The sequence below is a fragment of the Branchiostoma floridae genome, chromosome 1 (genome assembly GCF_000003815.2).
Source record: "Branchiostoma floridae strain S238N-H82 chromosome 1, Bfl_VNyyK, whole genome shotgun sequence".
NCBI lineage: Eukaryota > Metazoa > Chordata > Leptocardii > Amphioxiformes > Branchiostomatidae > Branchiostoma > Branchiostoma floridae.
The window spans coordinates 26,158,037-26,181,475 of NC_049979.1; the positions used below are offsets into that span (position 1 = coordinate 26,158,037).

The 23,439-nt window shown below is 41.2% G+C and overlaps 1 protein-coding gene across 1 annotated transcript in view; it reads left to right on the forward strand.

Annotated features, from left to right (window-relative positions):
* Window positions 1–23,425, forward strand: part of LOC118418402 (polycystic kidney disease protein 1-like 2) — a 51,034-nt gene extending 27,609 nt beyond the window's left edge. The window contains exon 13 of the mRNA XM_035824289.1: window positions 23,179–23,425. Coding sequence (XP_035680182.1) covers window positions 23,179–23,282 — 104 coding nt within the window. The 3' untranslated portion in view covers window positions 23,283–23,425. The remainder of the gene's footprint in view (window positions 1–23,178) is intronic.
* The last annotated feature ends 14 nt before the right edge of the window (window positions 23,426–23,439 follow it).

Consider the following 23,439-nt stretch of genomic DNA (forward strand, 5'->3'; position numbering starts at 1 on the left):
CGTCGGTGAGTGATTATCGTTTTAACAAGATCTACTTGTCCAGATTGCCTCCTTGTTGGTGCCTGTTGTAAGCGTATGGGCACCAGCAGTCACCAACAGTCGCTGCCTAGATCTAGAGAGATATGCCCTTAGCAAATACACAACGTATAAGACGCATTAGAACTTTACATTGTGCAAAATGTATATAACTTGTCTGAACCTTGCCTCTTTAATTCCCTCACGATAAGGGGCCTGCCGGCCGATTTTACCTTTCATGAACAAAGGTTCAAAGAAGAAGCCCACAAGGCTTATGCTAGCCCCCTCCCTCAAACAAATACAGCCAAACCTGTGTATAGCGGCCACTCAAGGGTCTTGCCAATTTGGCCACTATAGACACATAATAAGAAAAGTGTAGAATAAATCAAGAAAGTAGAACTAGTAACAAAGATAAAACAAATAACAGCATTGCAGATCAATGGGTAAGCAAAAAGCAATTCACTAGTTGATGACAAAAATATCAAAGGAGATACTAAGATTTATACAACTAAAATATCACATCATGTAACGATTGACAAAAACGTTAAGCGTTACGTGGCATCAGACTGCTTAGCAACAAACAGAACAAAAAGCAATAATGGAAAATACCGACTGCCAAGCACCTTTGACCCTTTGCTGACGTCACACTTCCGTTCCGGATGTGTGACTTAGGCCTCGGGTCATTTCAACTTGAGAAGGATCAGCGGACTGATATAAAGCTTGTTGGTAAGCGCTTTATTTTGTGCACGGATATATATATATATATGGTCTCAAAATTGTAACAAAATGTGATGGTATTCATAAATATAGAAATGAAAGCCACCAACTGACCAATTATAAGATATTTTGAGGCACCATACTTTTGTGTCCGCAGGTTTTGCCTCCAGTCGAGCCTCCAGTAGGTCTGTGGCAAGATGCCTTGAATTGGGCTTACGAAGCCGAGGTGACCATAGATCAGGGGGACGCGGCGGCTGCTGCAACGTTAGCCGTGGGCATCGTGGATCTGCTCGACCAAGTCCTATTAGCGGTAAGTCGCGGATGTTGAATGAATGTCTGTCATGAATGTCCTTGTCTGTCAATTAGACAAATAGCTTACATTCTTAGCATGAAAGTTTACCTGTGTTGGTAGAATACATTATGCTCACACTTTATATTCACACACTGAAATTAAACTATAGGGAATCTAGATTTTAGGACAAACTACGTCGACCTTGTTCACAGAATGACCCTTCTATCTCCATCAGTGACTTCAGGAACACGCCACTTTTTGAAGGAGGGGGGGCATAAGTATTAGAAAGTCTATGTCACCCCCCGTCTCTGTTGAGAGTGAGCCGGTGGGCTCTGATGTACTGCTGGTAGAAGGGTTATTCTACTTCATTTGCAAAATATTAATATCTTTAGAATAAATTATCTGTAGATTAGGAAAGCGTATGATACAGTTCCTGGTTTACATGTTTTAATGTCTATTTCGAAAGGTACAGCTCAGCATTTTGCTGTATTCATCATGCAAAATTCATTATCATTTCCATTAGGATTTAGATCCCGCCCAAACGTTTAGGGACCAGGGCTACGGAGACTTACTGGATGAGGCTGTGAACAGTTCCATTCACTACCCAAGTCCGACAGAACCACCTTTAAATCCCGGTTACATATTTTCTGAAGACTGGTCCCGTGCCACAACCATCGACGAAATCAATAACATGCTGCCCCCAGGAGCACCTGGCTCAGGTGAAACTAAGGTATTCTTTTTCATCAAGTGTACGATTTATACGTGACTTTATAAATGGTATATCCTCAACGTACTGTACGATGTACCATTGTGATAATAATACATTTTCATTTCAAACCAGAAACGTAGTGATAATAGCAATACAACATTTTTATTTCAAATCAGAATCTTGTGAAAATGACATCGCCACTCCTCATCAAACACCACTCCCATAGCATCATGAAAAACAAATGGCGGCACCCACAGAATCTCACAAATCTAACATAGATTTTGCTATCGCAAACCTGTAGAAAGAGATACTAGTAAACCCTGCGTGACATGGTATTGTAAACATCGCAAACCTGTAAAAATAACGTCACCACTTCTCATCAAACGCTACTCCCTTAGCTTCATGGAAAACAAAATGGCGGCACCCATAGATACTATCGCAAACCTGTAGAAAGAGACAAACCCCATATAACATGGTGTTGTGAAAATCTTTTTCATTCAGTTTTACCCTCGAGGCAAACGGCACCGCCATGATTTTTGACATGATGAATCGGCCTAGTTTAACCCATGTGAAAGTACTGTTTTAATGTTTTTTAGAACAGCCTAATTTTTTTGTATTCTAATTAGAATGTTATTATTGATATAGGATGGTAAACATGTGTTTTTACTTTATTACGTATTAGTTACGTTTCTGTAGGAGATGAATTTATGACACTAGACTCGGGAAATTACTTGATAACGAGATTTGATATCGATATTTTATCCACACACAGCTGCAGCTATACGTGAGGTCCAACCTCATTGACAAGCTAAGTGATCGGGCAAATGAGCTGCTTGATGCAGCCTCACTGCAGCAAGGCACGGACGGGATGGTCAAAGTGCTCGGCACAGGAGAGTTTGTTTACATAGAGTCACAGGTACGAAGACGATACAAAAAGGCTGTAGTTCGTTGTTGTTCTAGATTGAATCGTAATCTCTAAGGGATTGATCTGTATGCTATAGCCATAAGTCATTTCACAGAGATCAGGACGCAAGTGCGGCGACAGAAATTCTAGGTAATATGTCAAAGATAAAGGCCTCGAAAAAAAGGGCCTTGTATCGACCATTGTTTACTTTTTGTGGGCCTTTACCTTTGACATATTACCTAGAATTCCTGTCGCCATACATGCATTCTGATCTATGTGGAAGGGCCTATTGACTAGTCGGCAAATCTGGCCTTATTAAATACAAGACTAGTACAGTAGAAGCTAGTTAATTATACGACGGATTACCGCGCAATTTATTTCAACAGATTACAGCTGTGGAGTCTCTGCACCTCTACGCCACCAATCTTAATCTCGACGTGCTTGCAAGAGGAGATGAGATTGATGCAGATCAGCTTTATCAAATTTCTGAAGGTATAGATAATCCAAATTTTCTTCAAGCAATAATAATTTAAAAGGAGATAGTCTCGTTTTTTCTCGCGAGATCAAGACTAGGTCACTCTCCGTGATCAAGACGGACTGTTAGCCGTCGAAAATTTGGAGGTATGTACCTTTAAAAACGGTCATTGCTTGAAGAAAATTAACTGTATTCATACGTCACTGATGAATCTCTTCAACAATATTCTGAAGGTATGTCTTCTAGGTAGTCTTCTACAAAACGTTGCCAATCCCATGTTATGCACAGATGTATTTAAGCTCACAAATTGATAGTCCACGTTGGTAAATCATTATTTAAAGGCAATCCATTCTCTACATTTGGTGATTTGTTTACGGGCTTTAAAGTGACATCCATTGTCTCTTTATCATCGTCACTAGAACTAACTGGCAGAAAAATCACATGCACGTACTGTGACATTTAACTGCAAAACGGTTGAACACGTCCAAGTCATCAAGTCACAGGGATCGTATACAAACGTCAATTATATGTACAACATAGGATATAGGAGAATTATTAGACACAGCCAGGAAAAAGTTACTGTGCTTACGTTTCAGTTTCTCTCAGACACCTTCATCAGAGCTTCTGACTGGATTTCTGCTTCTCGTCGCTATATGTAGCCGATGTAGGTGGCGCTTTTGTGGCGGGATCACTATCCCAAACGTGGCCAAGGGGGGATACAAGCTTATTTTCGGAAATATGTAAATCATATTCCTATTGTGAACCCATATGAAAAAGTGTTATTGTCCTTTGTGATGCAAAACGGGGTCTCATGTACTGGCGAGAGTTCTACACAGAGTCCTCCCTTCCGGTTTAAGGTGGGATTGTAGATCTGCTCGTAAATGGCCTCCATGACTCTGCGTTTATAATACCGTGCGTGGTTAGCAGTCAATGATGTCTGTTGTCTCCAGTCTAAAGGAATGTCCTTGATGTAGCTGTGTGGTGGTAGATGGCAGATGAGTATCCACTTGCTGTATCTCTGCAACGTTGCTTGTACCTTATCTTCAATCGTTGACTTGTTTCTCTCAATGAATGTAAATATCTGTATATAATGTCAGATTGATATTCTTTCAGTGACATTTTACAATGTGCATATAGGTATACACAACGGAATCGGAGCAGTTCTTCAAAATGTCATGGAAGAAAATGGGGTTTCTAGGACTTCCTCTGGCGTCAGCTGGTCGAGCATGGTAAAGTTGATATCTTGTATTCACGACTAACGCAGTGGTCCGACAGACTATATAGGGAAGTTAAAGATGAAAGCGCCACTGAAAATCTGGCCCGATTTGGAGACTTTTTGAGTTAGTAGGATTGGGTAAGGTCTAACCCTTAGACAATGTTGTACAAAATGAAATGATAATTATGCAAAATGGGAGTACATTTGTATAATTAAAGAGAATATTCTATCATAGCAGCTTTCTTCAATGTATCTCTTGGGCAAGAACCCCCTAACATTTAATTTTGGAAGTGCAGGGGCGTGTTTGTAATGACATTCCAAAGAGGATGGCCGCCGAAAAGAACGACGTATTTCCATTATTCTAGGCATGCAGGTTACATAGGTAAAGATATTCATAATGATATACGCATTATGCAAATGAGGGCTTAATTTGCATGATTAATGAGGAAATTGTATAATTCCATTTTTTTCATAACAGGACAATTTTTTTTCATAACAGGACAATAAATATAACACATGTAATTGATGATAGGTGGAACAAAAGAAGATACCATATATGCAATGGAACTGATTTGTATAACATATGCAAAGATGGCAAAACCGATTAATGACTAATGATGGGAATTGTATACTCGTGACATGTGTACGTTAGACAATGATGAACATTACCATGCATAATTCATATAAATGTGTAAGTCATGTGCATAAGATTTACAAAAGCTCTAAATATTTCATGGAGGTATGAGGTCGCCAAAGTCTAAATTTCTACTTCTATTCTAAGTTCAGTAGTAGAGTTTTTCAGAACGGGAAGGTTTGTAGATAACAAAAAACGTTGCGAACGCCTTCTCTTTTCTGTCAGTTACCCACAGTGCTGGCGCACTTCCAGGATGCCACCAACACTCTGACCAGTCTAGTTTTGCGCAGCAGCCTGTCCGATTCGCCCCCAGTGGTCTTCGATTTGCCGATCGGAACGGTCCTGTACCAGAAGCTTACGGCTGAAAACATCCAACAAGGCGAGTTTGCCACCGAGCGGCCCCAAGGCTTTGTCACCTTACCTGATGCCGCTACAATATTTGGGACTACAAGTAATGAGACCATTGTAAACTCAAAGGTAAGAGGTTTCTTTTGTTCAATTTGTTTATTTCTTGGTTTGGCTGTTCAGCACGCACGACTATGGCTGTACAACTAGCCTGTGATTATTACAAATGGCTATCCTATCATTGCTGGCAGATTCAAGAACGATGCAAATGGGCTTTGCACATGGACAGAACGAAAATCAAAAACAATAGTCTATGTACATAAAAGCTGATATAAATTGTCTATAATACTGTTTGCAACGTCTATAATAGGGTACATGTATGTATAGCAAGGGGCCAGTGCGTTCACGTGTAAGGATCGCCTAGACAATCCCAGTAGTTTTCTTTTTAAGGAGGTATTATGTTTGTGTCTTTCAAACAACGATTAAAATCATGTTATAAATAATGTTAACGCTCAGGTAGGTATGTTGCAAATGCATAATGTCTATAATGCACTGGCTTGTCGATACAAGTTAATTACTCTGCTGGTTAAGTGTTTTATTCAACCGCCGTTTCAGTGAGCTTCTGTCGCCTTTTTACATGTAGATACTCTAATGGTTGGGACCGCATTTGTAAGCAGCGACACCTAGGTTGCAGTACAATGTGAACCAGCCAGAATTACATGTCGGCTGAATGAACCACTCGGTTGTGACAAAGATAATTGTTATTCAACAAATCGTTATGCTGTAGTACCAAGGGAAGCAGCCAGAAGGACTAGAATCTTATCACTTCTTTCAAAGGGTCACCACATATCAAAATTCACTGCAATACATTCATAGTTTCGTTAGTTATACTGCCAAAACAACATCATATAATTGCTACTCCCTACTGTTAGTTTGTAGCATTCAATCGCAATCCAATGACGTGGGACCCAGACACAGACCCTCGATCATCCGTCCTGTCACTGGACTTTTATGATGAGACTGGTAACCGCCTCCCAGTACAGGACACTGCACAACCGTTAGAGGTAAGTTTGTCGACGCAAAGGACATCTCATATGTCTGTATCTGCATATGTCCATAAATAACTTCATCAGGTTGGCAATCATTCATATAGAAAGGTTATTTAGGGGTTTCGATGTCTATCAGACATCATCACCAGGGTAGAATGACTGGAAACTTCTTCTGGCTGCTACTTATAGCCGATGTAGGTGGCGCTGCCGCAGCAAGAATACCGTCCCAAACGTGGCTCAGGTTGTATCCCCCCTCACACGGTGGATTAAGGAGGCAGTCTGGATCAGAAAATCAGCTCCAGTCATGAACAAAGACGATATATGTGTTCTTTAAGATAACAGGGTGCTTGGGGATAATCTTTTAAAAATATGTTCATGTATATAAGATAATTCGAAGCAACCATGCGTCGATTTAATACACGGATATAGGATACGCACGGATAAAGGAGAGCTAGCGTTACATGTACAATGCTACAGTCACTCAAGCAACTGGATGGAATGGTCAGACGTTTCACCAACATTCGCTGTCCGTCGTCTGTGATTGGACGAAAATCTGTATCAGTTACTTGGAATTCGCCAGCGGCTGGACAAAAATCTAGATTTAACTGGTTAATCGAGTTTCCGTCCAATCACTGCAACGGCTGACTATTTTCAAATTATATCCGGTTGCTTGAGTAACGGTTGCCTTACGTATCGTATTATCAGTGCCGTACATTTCTACATGTACCTTTCACTATGTCCAAATAAAATGTCATTTGATGTATTAAGGAGATGTTCTTCATTTGTTGCTAATTCCAACAGCTTAAGCTCTAATCTTTTAAGGATTTCTCATTTCTTTTGTCATTCTTGCAGCTTTTAATTTTTTTAGTTTTACCCGTTGACACTGTCGATACTATCTCAGTAAGTTACAATACATTTGTATTTGCTTTCGCAGTTTCACCTCCAAAACTACGACAAGCCGGGATTTCCTAATGTTACCTTCATGAACGATTCTACGGTTGCCGATAACGGACTGACGTATCACAAGATGGAGGTGGACAATGACACCACACCCACACCCGTACTGGTCATGCTCATCCCTCCCCCTCACGTCATTGGTACGTACCCAAAACAGGCAATGCGATAGCAAAACCTGTATTGGTGTAGTTCATGTCCTTGGGCGCCGCCATTTTGTTTCCCAGCATTCTTAGGAAATGTTGAATGATGGGAAGGCTCCTTCATGTGTTTATTCTGACGTGGAATGTTATGATCATGTTGTTGCTGTCGGGTCTAAAAGGACGACAATGTATATAACGATGAATGATTAGTCTGCATGTTTTATGATGGGATAGTGGTTTTGGATGTGACGAACATGGTATCATGAGTGTAGTGTTGTGATCCTATCGGACATAAACGGACAACATAAGGCACAGCGATGAATGTTTGAATTGTTTGATGAGATGTTTTTGCGGACTCTGATTGATCATTTTTACCGCAATCAACCCTCAGCAGCAAGCCAGCTGGGTCACTTATTAGAATACATCTGTAATCAAGATAAAACAGATGATCAGATGTTTTAAACTTATTATGATAATTTGGCAAACCTTTGGATATCTACACTTCACCAAAACCTGAAAGACGAGAGATTTGTTGCTGCAGAAGATGAAGGGAAACTAGAAACCTTAAAGACTTTGGACACAAGTGGTTCTTCTTCGCTAAGCAATAAGCCGTCTATTATGCAACAATAAACAGTATATGTAATGTTAAACCTCACCAGCATACCAGGTATACATGCAGTACAACGAGCCACCAACACCAGATAACCACAACTTCACCGCCACCATACCACCTCTGGAGAGAGCTTGTGACGTCAGCATCCCTGAACTATCCGGTCGTGACGTCACGGCTTTGTTTCCATGGCTGTTGCCGGAAGTCAACGGAACGTACTACATCGGAGTAAAGGAATTAGGTATGCAAAGTTATAAAGAAACATGCATACTTTGTACCAGCCACGAAATTCCTTACAATGCTCTCTACATAGTTTTAGGGCAGTTAAATGTTTTCACCCTCACTATGTTCAGGTTACTGCAATAACCATTCTAGATAAAAGCCAGAGACAGACAGTTTGGTCTCTGAGAAATAGAAAAGATTCAACGTACCACCGTTCCCAAAAAAGGCAGGCTTAGGCCTACGTCACATTTCTAAACCGAGGCGCGGATAGGCAGCCTTTGGGAACGAAAAGTATGACATAATGGACGCCAAACTAAACAAGACGTGAATAGAATAGTAGTTGGCATTATTTGTGTATATTTCTACGCATGCATTTCTTTTTTTCGTTTCCACAAATAGCCCGACCGGGCCCCGGTTTGGAAATGTGACGTTAGCCTTATCAAGGGAACACATAAACAAATCTAAGTATACAACTAGTAGGCATTCACTTGCAAATGTTTTTTCTTCTTCAATTTTCTCCTGGCAGGCTATCGCGAATGCAGAAGAGTTCCAGGTGTGTCGTACGCTGACGTCAAATCCAAGATCAACAATGCGCTCGACAATGAGACATACAGCCTGGCTATACTGACTCCGCAGTGTGTTTGGTGGGATAAGAAAGGAGTTGGTCAGTGGGATCCATCGGGCTGTACGGTTAGTGTTAGCCTCCATAGCAGGCTCTCTGAGCCTTTTTTCGTTGTTTTGCTTATAATCATACACTTCGGCTCTTTTATTTATGCATAAACGACCCACTAGTGTGGTGCAATATTACAAGTGCCAACTATACCTTTCTCTGCACGACAGCATTTGTTTAGGAGGTTGTTGTGGTGATTACAGGTTCATAAACAAAGTTTCAAACAAATAGGTTTAGCTCTCTTCCAAAATGTACATAAAGGGTGTTGGGGTTTTCAGAGATACAACATTACTCCATTGTTTTTAGATTACTAGTGTTGCTTATTTCTCAGGTTGACGTCTCTTCATCCTCATACTTGGATTGTTCTCGATATAATGATAAACGCACAGAGCTGTTCACATTACTTTCCGCTTGCTCTAAAAGGTTTGCTACTCTCTGTTCGATAGATAAACTTAACTACATTCTGGGAGGAGATAATCCTCACTGTGTACAAGTAGGCAAATATATCCACTGTTGCGCCCCGAACCGTGCCTGCCCCATTCAGTGCCCATTCAGGCACGGAACGTGGCACTGCCCGACTGCCCCGGTCTGTGCCCAGAAGCGATGTCAATCACTATGACTGACGGGGTAGTGATAACTAACTATCTTGTCCTTTTTGATTCCCACTATTTGATTTTCATCCATAAAACTGTGCATCGAAGACACAGAATTTAGCACGTCTATGTGAGTGCATCCCATTTATTTTACATTTAAATATACCACATATAAACATGACAACGTCCAGCTGCACCTTGATCAAGTCTCCAAGCCTTAATGATTCAGTTCGTTGTGTCAGACCTCAGTGCACAATTATCTGAGGCACAGTTTGTGCCCCGAACCTTGCTTTGCCCGAAACCGTGCTTAGGCACGGTTTGGGGCAAAGCACGGTTCGGGGCACAAACCCTGCATTGTATAATCGTAGAACCAATAGTGTAAATGACATGCTAGACCCTTTATGTTGATGTATCCATACCTATAGATATCCATATATATATGTGTTTAGTTGTACTGTAAGTAGTTGTAGACCTTACGAAAGTCGCTGTACTTTTGTCGTGTCAATAAAGATTGTTGTATTTGACCTTTGTTGGTTACAATTTCAGGTGGGCCCCAAAACAACAGTAAATCGCACTCAGTGCCTTACTACTCACCTGACATCGTTCGGTTCTGACTTCATGGTGCCGCCCAACTCTATCGACTTCAGCACGGTGTTTGCAAAATTTGCCAACCTGAGTGACAACGCAGCCGTGTTCTCCACTGTTATTGTCATGTTTGGCATCTACTTCATCATCGTCTTCTTCCTTTTTAAGGCAGACAAACGAGACAGAATCAAGGTGCGAAGTTGATTTAAACCTTATGTAAATTATCTTGTACAACAACTTTCATAAGGTCTTCGACCTTCTCTTCCAAAGGAGTAACATGAATATATCAACATATTGAGTTTAACTCATCGTTTACACCTACTTATACTTAGGTGCATACTGTAAATTATTTGACATGTTGACCTACTTGTACACAGTAAGGATTATACGATCCTAAAAAATAATGAAATCTAATTTTTAAATGGGATAGATTGAACAAGCAGCACAAAAAGTTAACAACTTTGAGTGTTTATTCCAGTATGTTTTAGGAACACTCTACAAGCTTCTAGGAATACAATCAAACATGACATATCATCAAAGCTGTTGTAATTATATGTGAAAAACTCTATATTTTCATATCATTTTAGTGGGGAGTTCTGCCCATCGCAGATAACGATAAATCGGACGAGAAGTTCTACCTGCTGACCGTGTACACAGGGATGAAGGCCGGTTCTGGAACCTCGTCCAAAGCCGGCATCATCCTCCATGGAGCTGATGGAGACACCGGACCCAGACCGCTGGCCGCATCCAAGAACCAGGTTTATGCGAAACATATACAGCACGAAAATTAGTATTTACCAGTGATGACATATACCGGGTAAACTCGGTTGCTTGTAGGGGATACACGATGCCAGTTTAGATTTACTGGATGTATTTCTTCTTGAAAAGCCCACATGTCTGTGAATTGAGTCCTCCATATCTAACCCCAGGTATTATCTAAGCTATTACGAGGTTGTGTCCAAGTAAGTCAGTCAGGTATATCTGAACATGGTTGCCCTTACAAAGAGAGATAAGTCCGATAAATGCTGCTTCAAGCATATCAAATGTTAAAAGCGTTGCCAAACATTAATTGCTATCATGGTAAAAATCTCGCCTTTCATGTAGTGATGATTCAACTCACATTTAACATATGTACATCATTTTTTGTAAACGGAGATTAAATATTAATGATTTGTAGAACAACTTTGTGTTCTTACAAATTAACGTAATGTGTAGCTATAGGCTGTAAACGTTAACAAATATTCTTAAGTCTTTCGGCACAAAATTAATTGCTAACGTTGAGATAAGAAAGTAGCGCGTAGACACTTAGAATAATTGGACTTATGTTCTAAAAGGCTGTATTTTCACTTAAAGGTTTTCAAGCGCGGTAGTATCTCCAGCTTTCTGCTTTCCACAAGTGCGGAGCTCGGTGGCTTGACTCATCTTCACGTGTGGCACGATAATTCCGGGGCTGGTGGTGACTCCAGCTGGTTCCTTGATAAAATAGTTGTTGGAGACCTCCAAAGTGATAAACGGCAAGTACTAAGTACTTCCATCTGATCATGATAAATCAAAGAATACATTCACGATTCATGTGACGTCATTTGGCATATTTGTATATAAGTACCAGGACATCCTTTTTAGATGTACGGTGTATTCTAATACTCTAAAATAACCATAATGGAAATTGACTGGGTTTGCATCCATTGCAGGGTGTGCTCAAACACCTCAAATGACCCCAAAATACCTCCAAGGACTTGCAGTATACATTGCGCAAGGACGTTATGCGACACACTAGATAAACAGTCTATACAGTTATGAATGACAGTCTCCCTAAGGGAACGGCAATGGTCGTCCTCAGCTACTTCAGGGGTTTAGTTTACAAGGAAGAATGATTGGTAAATACTTAAAACTTTCTGCATAGTTTTCCTTCATAATTGCATAGACAATGGCTGTCACATATACACTGCATATTAAACCCATTTGAGGTCCTTTGATGTTCTTTGTGGTGTTAAGGCATACCGTTCATTGTGTCCTCTTAATGACATTATGTCGTGTGATTTTAGATACGTGTTCGTCTGCCAACGTTGGCTGGCAGTAGAGATGGACGATGGGAGAGTGGACCGGTTCCTGAGCGCAGCCGGACGCGATGAACTCACCAACTTCAGCTCGATTTTTCAAGAAAGAACTCGTCATGACATGAGGTGTGTAGTGGGTACTATTTTTAAATATCTGCAATAACCTCTTTTACACTTACGACTACGCATTTACAGCAAAAAGAATTGTGGGTGATATATCAAAGGTGAGGACACCTGTCTCGACCGTTGCCTCTATTTGCATAACAAATGTCCAGACGTATCTTGTCCTGTCTCAGGGACCTTTACAATTTGATACATTACCAACAATTCTTGTCACTACACACGCGTACTCAGAATTGCGAAAAAGCTTATACGTTTTGACGTTTCATACGTAATCCTGGTATAGTTCATGAAAATGGTCACTTACCATCCCGAGTACGCATGCGTAAGTTCAAAGATAAATGTCATTGACCTTTAGACGATTAGAACATCCGTAAAGCCTCCATACAAATTGCACCAGTAGAGATTCTCTGTCGGATTTCAAGTCGTAGAACTAATTGTCAATTCTGACAGGTCTTACAATCTCTAAAATAACATATAATGTAACTGATGCTGACATTTTTCCTATCTCATATGTACTGCAGGCACAATGGGGAAAACTACATTCGTAAATCTCATCAATTGACGCTGCCGCAGATAACCACACAAGCAATTCAAGAACATGACGTGTACACTAGGTCATTCTAACCAACACCTTTTATCTCTAACAGCGATGGTCACCTGTGGTTCTCGGTAGCCTCCCGTCCCACCCGGAGTCACTTCACCCGTGTCCAGCGGGCCTCCTGCTGCCTGTCTCTGGTCTTCCTCACCATGATCACCAACGCCATGTTCTATCGGACAGACGACAGCCTCAGACAACAAGTGCGTATTCACCTACTGTCCATTTCATTAACAAGTTCAGGTGGTAATACCCTTTTCCACTAGGACGGCGCTCTTGCCGCGCACTCTCTGCGACCTACAATTTGACAGATCGCTCAACGAATTCTATAAAAAAGAAACGAATCTTGCTGCACTTTGTGTGTTTTGTAGTCTTCTCAGTCACACTTGTACGTTTGGTATGATATACCCAGTGTGAAGCTGATGGTTACACGTATCCTATTTAGGTCGCAGTTAGAGTGCAGCGCGATCGACGTCTAGTGGAAAAGGGGCTTAACCGCTATGTCAGTGTCCTTGATTTGCATGATCATGTAGACATTTTAAACCGTAAACTCACGACAGCTACAGACACGAGATCTTATTAACACGTGATCTTACGGCTACAGTTCAGAAATTGGTCAAACGTGCCAGGAGGTTTATAACGCCCTCTCCCCTGTTTAGTGATGGCTGGAATGCTGCAAATTGTTATAGAATGTTCTAACGGTGTAAGTTTTTTTCGAATGGTTTTAAATAAAAATATATTACACAGTTACTTCCACAATGTTTCCAACATATATAAATAAGTTTCAACATTCTTTAATTTGTAATTCTTTTTACATCTTAGAACTATTGTAACTTCAAACTTCAAATACTATTTGTGACTATAAATTGTAATTGACGCTACAGCCTGTTGAATATCTTATAATGTTGCCTCTCCCCACAGGTGTACCATTTGGGCCCTTTTGTCTTCACCCCATCGCAGTTGTGGATCAGTGTTGTCAGCACACTTATCGTATTTCCAGTCAACTTTGTCATTGTGTACGTCTTTACAAAGTCACGGCCTAACCCCTGGAAGACCAAGCAGTCATCAACCGGGCTTTTCTATAAGCTCCCATCCAGTGCGTCGAAGGTGAGTTAAAGGAGTACTCAACTCCAGAGGGGGGTGTCATTTCCTATCAGATTATGAATCAATGAATGCATAATTAGCCGACCTTTCGCGGAAATCAACTTGGTTAATAGAATTTTCATCAATCAGTGACTACATTTTGAAAGGTAAACTACGTACCTCCAAATTTTAAATGGCTACCAGTTCACCTTGATCACGGAGTGACCCAGTTCTCGCGAGAGTTTCGAGAACTGGGTCGAGACTTGCGTGGACTAGGTGTCAACTTGGACTAGAAATCAACTTGTGTTGAATTGCGCAACGTATATTTTGTCATACAATACGATACTCAATAGCCCCATGCAAACCCCACCAATGCATTTCCTATGCACTCCCTAGTCTTCCGTTGTGAATATTTTTGGCACAAATTAGGGGAGATCTAGATACCTATACAAAGAAGGCTAATTTGCGATAACATATACTCATAGCAAGGCAAGTCTGTTTTTCTTATTGGCCTTGATATTATCTTTGTAACATGAATTTTGTCAGGACTTGACAGGTACATTATATCTAGCCTATAGGATGAGATTGCTTGATTCAATTGGTGGGCTAATTTACTTTCGTTAGTTATGTTATTATGCGTATTTACTGTTAAGTAGCATGCATTTCTATTTCTTAAAATTATCATGAATTGGTAGATAACACCCTTTTTCTTTTAAAACTATTAGTGTATCTAATTATTCTACATGCTGTACATTTAACGAAGCTCAGAACCAATACCAATTCTATTTTGATGGTCCGTGTTACTGAATAACAACTATATAGCATTAGATTGCAATGATGAACTTTAGAAGAGACTACCTGTTCTGTACTAAAAAAAGGAAGGAGCATAATGCATTTTTGGCTATTGTCTTATTTGTTGCAACGTTTTCAAATATCAGGATTTAAAACGTTGAAACAATTAAGCAACTATCAAAATGCAATCCAATCTCCGTGAAATAAAAAAAAAATTGAGATGATTTTTAATAAGTTCTTTCCACCACACTGTTTTTTAAGATGCCCCGGGATCCAGTAAAACAGCAAAATGATAAGAGAAAGAAACAGTCCGGCCTGCCGCACTGGTGTGTGTACATAGGCTGGGTTCTGGTCTTCCTGTCTGCAACAGGATCGGCCTTCTTCGTCATCCTCTACAGCATGGAATGGGGAGCGGAGAAGTCTGGAGAGTGGCTGACTTCAATTCTTCTCTCCATCTTCCAGTCTGTTCTCATTGTTCAACCACTCAAGGTATTTCTTGACATGCTTGTGACATATTTAGTTTGCTACTTATAAACTGTAAAGCCATATCTCAGAGTCTAGCTGAAGCGAAAACTGTGAAAAAGATTTTCGCAAATGCTTGAGTAATAGAAATGGATTATCACAAAGTGATTACCACACACACACACCATCGTCCTACGAACGGTCTTCAACCGGCGCTAGCTTGTTTCCCCAACAGGCAGTTAGCTAGTGCCGTTGAGGGCCGGGCGTATGAGGATGACACACACACGTTGTATTTGTTTCAACGTTTTCAGTCACACAAAATTACTCACACAAACACACCCATATATATATATATATGTACGTTTATATCATTATGTATAAAAGGAAGACATTCGAAAATCAGTACAAATACCAAATTCTCAAAGGGCACAATTTGAATTTCTGTCTTGATGACTGTTTAACTATGTTTTGATCATTTCCCCAGGTTCTCCTGCTTGGTCTCTTGATTGCTTTCATGTTCAAAAAGCTCGGCAAGACAGAAATGATGGACGCTGGTGCCCTGAATGACGATGAAGAGTTTCTGCCAAAACCAATGGACGCCAGTAAGTTTTCTTTCCATTCTATATAGCATTTGTACTTCCAGCTTGTAACGCAAACAGTTTTTTCTTGCCTACACTGTAATTATTGTTCAACTGCCGTTGGACCAAGTTACAAGTAGTTGTGAGTTCAAATCCCAGCTGTTCATATCCATCCAAAGGACGGATGTAATTAAATCGTAGCCCACTGTTCATTGCACATGTACTTTTCGACAAGAGATTGAACCTGTAAATAATACACATAGCGTCCATTTGTCGTGACATGGCCAGTTCAGTTTTGCTAACCTAGTCGAGGTCATCTTCAACAAGGTTACGCGATCTATCTGCTCAGACCGAAGGGTTACTTGTATCAAGGCTAAATAAAGGTTTGAAAAAGTGAAGCGATCACCAACAAACTTTCGACCAGTCCTCTGGTTGGTTTGAACCGAACCTTTGATCACTTGACGTAGGGACTGTCGACCAACCCTCACGGGGGCCGATACCGACTTCCAGGCACCTTTGACCCTTTGCTGACGTCACACTTCCGCTCAGGTCAAGTGACGTAGGCGTCGAGTCATATCAATTTGAGAAGGGCCAGAGGCCTGGTTGATGTAGCGTTTTACTTTTACAATGTTAAATGCTATCACAGATAGCATTGAAGTTTCACACGGATGGTTCAAGATCAATAAATTTCACTTCACGATCATTCTCGTCCTACCCAGAGGAAGTGCGGCCTCCCGCTAAGCCCGTGTCGTGCCGCGCCAGTGACGACAGGCAGCTTGCTGCAGCTCGCGCTCTGCGCCTGAAGGAAGCCCGGATGCGCACAATCCTGTGGGACGTCTTCAAGCACTTTCTCGTCGTGGCGGTTGTGTTCTACCTGGCCTTCAGCAGCTCGGCTACCGTAGGGCATCACATGCACAAGTCGCTAAAACAGAGGTTTCCAACCTTTAAAAAGGTATACATGGGTCAAAATTAGTTTGTTAGTTGTATGAGTCTTTTGTGAACTTTGTATACATTTCAGTCAGTCAGTCGAGGACATCGTCAGATGCCAACACGGGAAGCATGCTGGACCCCCCTTCTCCACTCCTCCCTATCCTTCATCAGTGAACGTAGTTCAGTTGTGCTGCTCAGTCTGTCGAGCCCGGAATCTCGCTTGTGTGTGTCTATAAAGGTGGTTTTCTGCCTGCCAGGTTTTCTTTTACCCTGGACCGGTTCCCATAAGATCAGCTCACTTGTCACTAGTTCTGGGTGTCGCACATTTGCACAGATAAGCGTACTCGCTGTTGTCTTTGCCTCCTTCCTCATCAAGAATGATTACTAATAAAAGAAGCGTTACGCGAATGACAAGGAATTTCAGAGAAGATACGAAACGGATGGCCATTCCTATATTGACCTTTACACGTAATATCATATCATATCATATAATACCATATCATATCATATCATATCATACCATATCATATCATATCATATCATATCATGTCATGTCATGTCATGTCATGACATGTCATATCATATAATATCATATAATATCATAGCATATATCATATATCATATCACATCATATGTCACATCATATATCATATCATATATCATATATTATATCATATATCATATCATATCAACTTTAATCGATCCCCCTCTCATCCTGGTTCATCACTGGGGTTTACTGTCTTATCCATACATTCTCCATGATCCACCTTATACGCCTGTTATCTTGTCTGTCTGAGGAAGCAGAAGAGAGAAGCGTACACAGGAAAGAGACATTACTGGATGTGGAAAAAACATCAATATTCTATATACTACAACCTGATAACATTATTTTGGGAAATTAGGTTGATAGCGTCGACAAACTGTGGTCCTGGTCCAACACCGAGCTGCTGGGGGTCCTGTTTACCCAGAACGGTAGCAAGCTCTTGGACGACCAGTCCTACCGAGTTGGAGCAGCCGCATTCAAGCAATTCCGAAGCCGACCAGGTATAACTTTGTTTGAATGAATGGATGAATTTTTTTTTATTTACGTGTCTTGCGATGGAAACAAATAGTTTCCGGCGCAAATTTCACGAGCTGTTAAAATTCATTAGCTAAATGAAAAGAGCAGCAATGTGATATATCGACAACATGCCAAAATGGCATATTAGCATAATAGATTATCTTAGTACTCCAATTCAAGAAATTTCACTCACTGGAATTTTCGATTATCTGTCTCGGTCACAGCAATATCAGACCCCAGGGCTGTAGACATATGCTTATATCGCACGTGAGGCCGGAACCCGGTCAAAGTTCGTCGGAAGTTGGTACCGTTCTCCCGTGACTGCGGTTATTGAGTTGGAGAATAGTTGATTTTTTTCGGAATTGTGAATTATATTAGAATGACAAACGTCAATGGATTATATGTCTACTAGAGTCTACTAAGATTTAAATAAAATTATAATTCATTATTCAAAATTCATCAATAAATGACATGTACATTTACTATTTTCCTATCATTATCTCAGGTGACTGCAGGACGAACATCACTACATTTCCCAGGTGCAAGTTGGACTACACGATGACACAGCATGAGGAGGGGGACTTTGCTGTTGGATGGCGACCCCTGCCGGAAGCAGTTGTCAATGCAACAAGAAGCCTAGGAGATTGTTCAAATAACACGGCCTGGACTTTTACAGAAGGGAAGTCGCTTCCCTACTCTGGACAGGTGAAGACTTACGTCGATGGGGCTTATATGTTTGAGATCGGCAACGATCCTGAACAAGCCGCCTTAGTCATGGAACGTCTACAGGAGCGCGGCTGGCTAGATGGCTTCACTGAAGCAGTTGTGGTCGAAATAAATGCCTACAATGCCAACGCCGATCTTTTTGCCGTGATAACGTTGTTGGTGGAGTTTGTAGCCGGGCGAGGGACTACACCAACTCGGAACATCCACATCTTTAAGCTGTCATCCTACGTTGGAACCTCTGGACAGCTGATGATAGGATTCCAGGTAGGAATTGTTTTTTTCGTAATTAGGCCATGTTAATGGGATTTTATGGATTACATCTTCCTGGAACCCTGAAACTGCACCAAAACTAAAGTTGCCAGATTCATCAGTCACGTGTGAATGCAGGTATGTACCTTACCTTTAAAACAGTCATTGTTTGAGGAAAATATTGAGTAACTGTATTCCTATGTGACTGATGAACCTCTTCAACGAAAGATATCACATCCTACACTTTTACATACGAAGGATATTGGCACTGCCTATGAAGAGTTGGCTTCGGGCGTGGCGTAACTGGTAGAGCGTTCGGCTCGGAATCTAGAGGTTCAGAGTTCGATCCCCGCCATGCCCCCGACGTTGTGCCCTTGGGAAAGGCACTTTACACGACTTTCCTCACTTCACCCAGGTGTAAAAATGGGTACCTTCTGTCTGTACCGTGTATTTGGCACTGTTGATATAAGTTACAAAACTTGAGTGCAGTGCCACATTGTCCTTGTCTGTCCAAAAGCCAAGAAGTGATCACGCAAATACAGTGATATCAAATGTTTGGGGATGGATTGAGCACACTTGTCTCTTTCATGTTGCTTCGAAGTGTAAAGTTATGGTAAGGTATTCCCAGAGCTATTTTAAGACCAAAGCAAAGGAGTAGTTATGTGGAGTGATGAAAGTCGTGTAAAGTGCTTTTTCCAAAGGGGATGGGGCACAATATAAGGTTGGTTAGGGTTGGTTTGGTCTTGAGCAGGCCTAGGGGGAGGGGGCAAATGATCTACTGAAGTCAAACCTTGTCTCGTACTCTCTCGTGAGATCGAGACAAGATCACTCTCCGAGGTATGTACCTAACCTTTAGAAACAGTCATTGCCTTCATTATGAAATCTAAGCAATCAAGAAAGTTGAACCAAAGTGAGTATATAATCGAATCAAAATGGCATTTGGCTTAGAAATTGTCAATGTTCTTACTTTGTCTTTGATATAAAGAAAATGTACACGATCTTCCCTTTTTCGTAAGGTTTAGGTAAAGGTCAGCTAAGTGCTGACACTGTATTCTGTGAATTTAAATGCTAAGTGTACATTTGTAAAGAAGATTTGAGTTAAGATAACAAAAATATAACAGCCTTCCGTAACTTTTCTGGTTGCTGTATTTACAGATCGCCTTTGTTGTTTTGTTTGCCTTGTCGCTGTTCCGAGAGGGGAAGAAAATGTTCCACCAGAAGAGGACGTACTTCTGTAAACCCTGGAACTGTCTGGAATTTCTGCGGCTTCTCATCTGTGTTGTAGCCATTGTCCTTTTTTCTGTGAAGGAGGGGCTGCGTAGCAGTTACGTCAGTCAGCTAAAGGCTCTTAAAGGTACGACTAGAGTTGGAACGTCTGGCGTAACTTTAAAGTATTTAGCCTACAAGCTAGGGGTTTGGGGCTCAATTGTAATGTATGGCATTATTTGGGCCGACTACTCTCTCTTCGAAACCAGGGCTGAATTGCGAGGAGCTTACAATAGGCGGGGCTAAGTCGCAAGGATCTGGAATAACAGCCTGTATACAGGGCCTAATGACCTCAATACGATAGCAAATGACTGTAGTTTTTAAACCATTTACACCGGGAAGGTCCCCTACTCTTGTCAATAAGTGTGGCGGGTTCTTTAACGTGTGTAGGGTGTGGCTCTTCCCAAACACGGGACCTCCATTTAACGTCCTATCCTAGGTATGGCCCTAACCGAAGCTATGTACTCATTTTCACCTGAGTGAAGTGTAAAGTACCTTTCCCAAGGGTACAAGATCGGTGACGTGGCATGATTTGAACCTCGGGCCTCTAGGTCCTTAGCCAAATTCGCTGCCGATTACGCCATGCGATGACGCTACATTGCCCCCCCCCCGAAACGCACTTCAAATTACTTTCGTCACCCCACTTAATTTAGGTGTGAATATGGGCACCTGAATTCGGTTGGGGAAGTAAAAGTTGTGATATCTTTCAGATTGATGTTTCAATTATTACTGACACACATTGTAACATTCTACATGAAATTGATTTCTCAAGTGTGTAACACATGTCTTGTGTTGCCAGGCGGTTACCTCAGTTTCCGCATCATCGCTGCCTTCTCCGACGTCTTTGCTTCCGTATTGGCAATTCTGGTCTTCGTCATGACGTTACAATTCCTGCAGTTACTGAGCTTCAACCGGTCCATCGGTGTCCTTTTCCACACTCTTCGGAAGGCAACCAGCAAGATCGCAGCCTTCATGTCCATGCTTTGTGTTGTATTTATAGGTGGGTATCTATTGGATAAAGTCATCATTTCTGGTCAACGATAGCATTGTCTTATATATGCTAGTCTTTTGATACAAGTTATGCTTTTTTGTGAAAATTCTCATTACCTTCGGCAGCGTTCGGAAGTGTTCGTTTTTTTGTCTGTGTGCATGTCTATCTTTTTCTTTATTTATCAAAGAAAGTGCAAATTACACATACAGTGGTACCGTACTCAAGCTGAAAGCTTATGTTCACGGCACCACTCACAAAATACAATGAACAACTCTCTTCTTCTGTGAACGCAATTAAGCATGCTTGGATGCATTTTCTTCATTACACTTCGGAGTGATTTTGAGCCCCCCTATCAGTTTGTTATGGTACTGCATCGGAACAGGTTTCGTAAGACTTCTGGTCATTATGTTTACTTACTAGATAGCTCTTGTGGTCGGGAAGGAGTGACATAACTTTGAATCTGCAGGAGGCATTTCAGTTGGAGAATATAAAATAGAGAAATTCATGAATGGATGAAGGGATTTTCATCATTTTCTACCTGTAGGTAAGTTTGATGAAAGTCAACGCAATGGTATGTTTTTAATGGAAATTAGGACTTTAGTTGCATAAACAACGAAGAAAATTCATATTTCAATTGTCCTAAATGAAAGAAACTTTATACCCTTATATGTGTATCTTGTTTTGCTCTTTGTATGTCGTTCCAAAATGATAGCCCCAGTTATCATTCCTTCATTTCAAAGAGATGTGTATTCTCCTACGCAGAGACATCCAATGGCGCCAGCACACCGCCTCTTGTCTGTACTCTGCTATCTTAGCCGTCACCATCAGTTCCTGTGGGCGTCGCCACAAACTATACATCAGCCAATCAGAGGATAGGCCTTTCAGTTTTCAAAAGGGATCTCGCATATATAAGGGTAAGCTCATTGATATTTAGCAGGGCAGTCAGAAACTGATAGTGACGGTTGAGATAGCAGAGTACAGGCGGTTTGGTGACGCCATTGGATGTCTCTGTGTAGGAGAATGCGGAATTTGTTGAAGATATAAGCATATACAGTAAAGAAATCAGTGGCTCCAACCTCTAATCACATCTCTCCTATAGCTTTCAGCACATCTGGAGGTCTGCTCTTTGGAGGCGAGGCTGACGGCTACATCAACATCCTGACCTCCGCACGAACCTTGCTCGTCATGATGTTCGGAGACACGACTTTCAAAGACATGTCCGCAGACCACCTCGTCATTTTTCGCATTTATTTTCTGAGGTAGGTGGCAATAAGTCAATAAAGCGCCAACCGGCAAATATGTCGACGTTAGTATTAATTAAACGTAGTAAAACCTACAGCGATTCCTTTTTCTTACATATTGTAATTCCCAACATACAATTCTAGGGATGGCATTGAATGTAGTCAAGCAGATCCTACGGTAGCATAAGATAGTATCAAAAGCTGTCAGAGGAGTACTAGTGAAGCCAGCCTAGGAGTGTATTCGGCTACCGACCAGCTATACTCCTTAGCCAGCTTCGATACTATCGTATGCCACTGGTAAATCTGCATGGAGCTTGATGGAATGTGCTTTCTTGTAGTTTCGTGATAGCGGTGGTGATGATCCTGGCCAACATGTTCCTGGGCATACTGGACGAACAATTCGCTACATCAAAGAACAACCCGGACGGTCCCGGCGGGGATAGTGACATGGGCGACTTTATGGTGGACAGGGCCCTGCAGTATTTCGGGATAGGGACCAGGTCCGTGTGTCCAAGAGGTACAAAACCACGCTGTTTTAGTAGTCTATAGTAGTCCATAACAGATAGCCTACAACAGATGCGAGCGTGCGAAAAAACTCAAAGTAGGCCACGCAAGTCTCGACCGAGTTCTCGTAACTCTCGTGAGAACTAGGTCATTCCGTGAACAAGATGGACTGATAGTCATCGAAAATTTGGGAGCACGTGTGTTTACCTTTAAAAAGTATTCAATGTTAGATGAAAATTCTATTAAAAGTAGTCTAGAAGTTTAAACAAATTACTAAACACACAGAGGGCGGTGTACAGACTTGATTATTCATTTTTGTTCTTTCACAACTTCTTCTCTGACTTTTGACTTGTGTGTAGATTTTACTGAATACTGGCGTCTTTTTTAGCTCCAGAAGCTAAGGGGACATACGAAGAGGAAGAAGCGCCCGAAGACGTGCGAGAGTTGGAGTGTAAACTGGACCTAGTTCTGAAGAAGATCAACTTGCTGTAGTTTACTGTAGTTGATATATGAGTCAACAGGAGTCAAGCAGTCGTATCAAATCGAACATTCATTAGATTGTTCAGATCGAGTAACGATATATCATATAACTTAAGATAAAGTAGCAAACATAACCTGGTATATATATGATAGAAAAATTCTAACACTT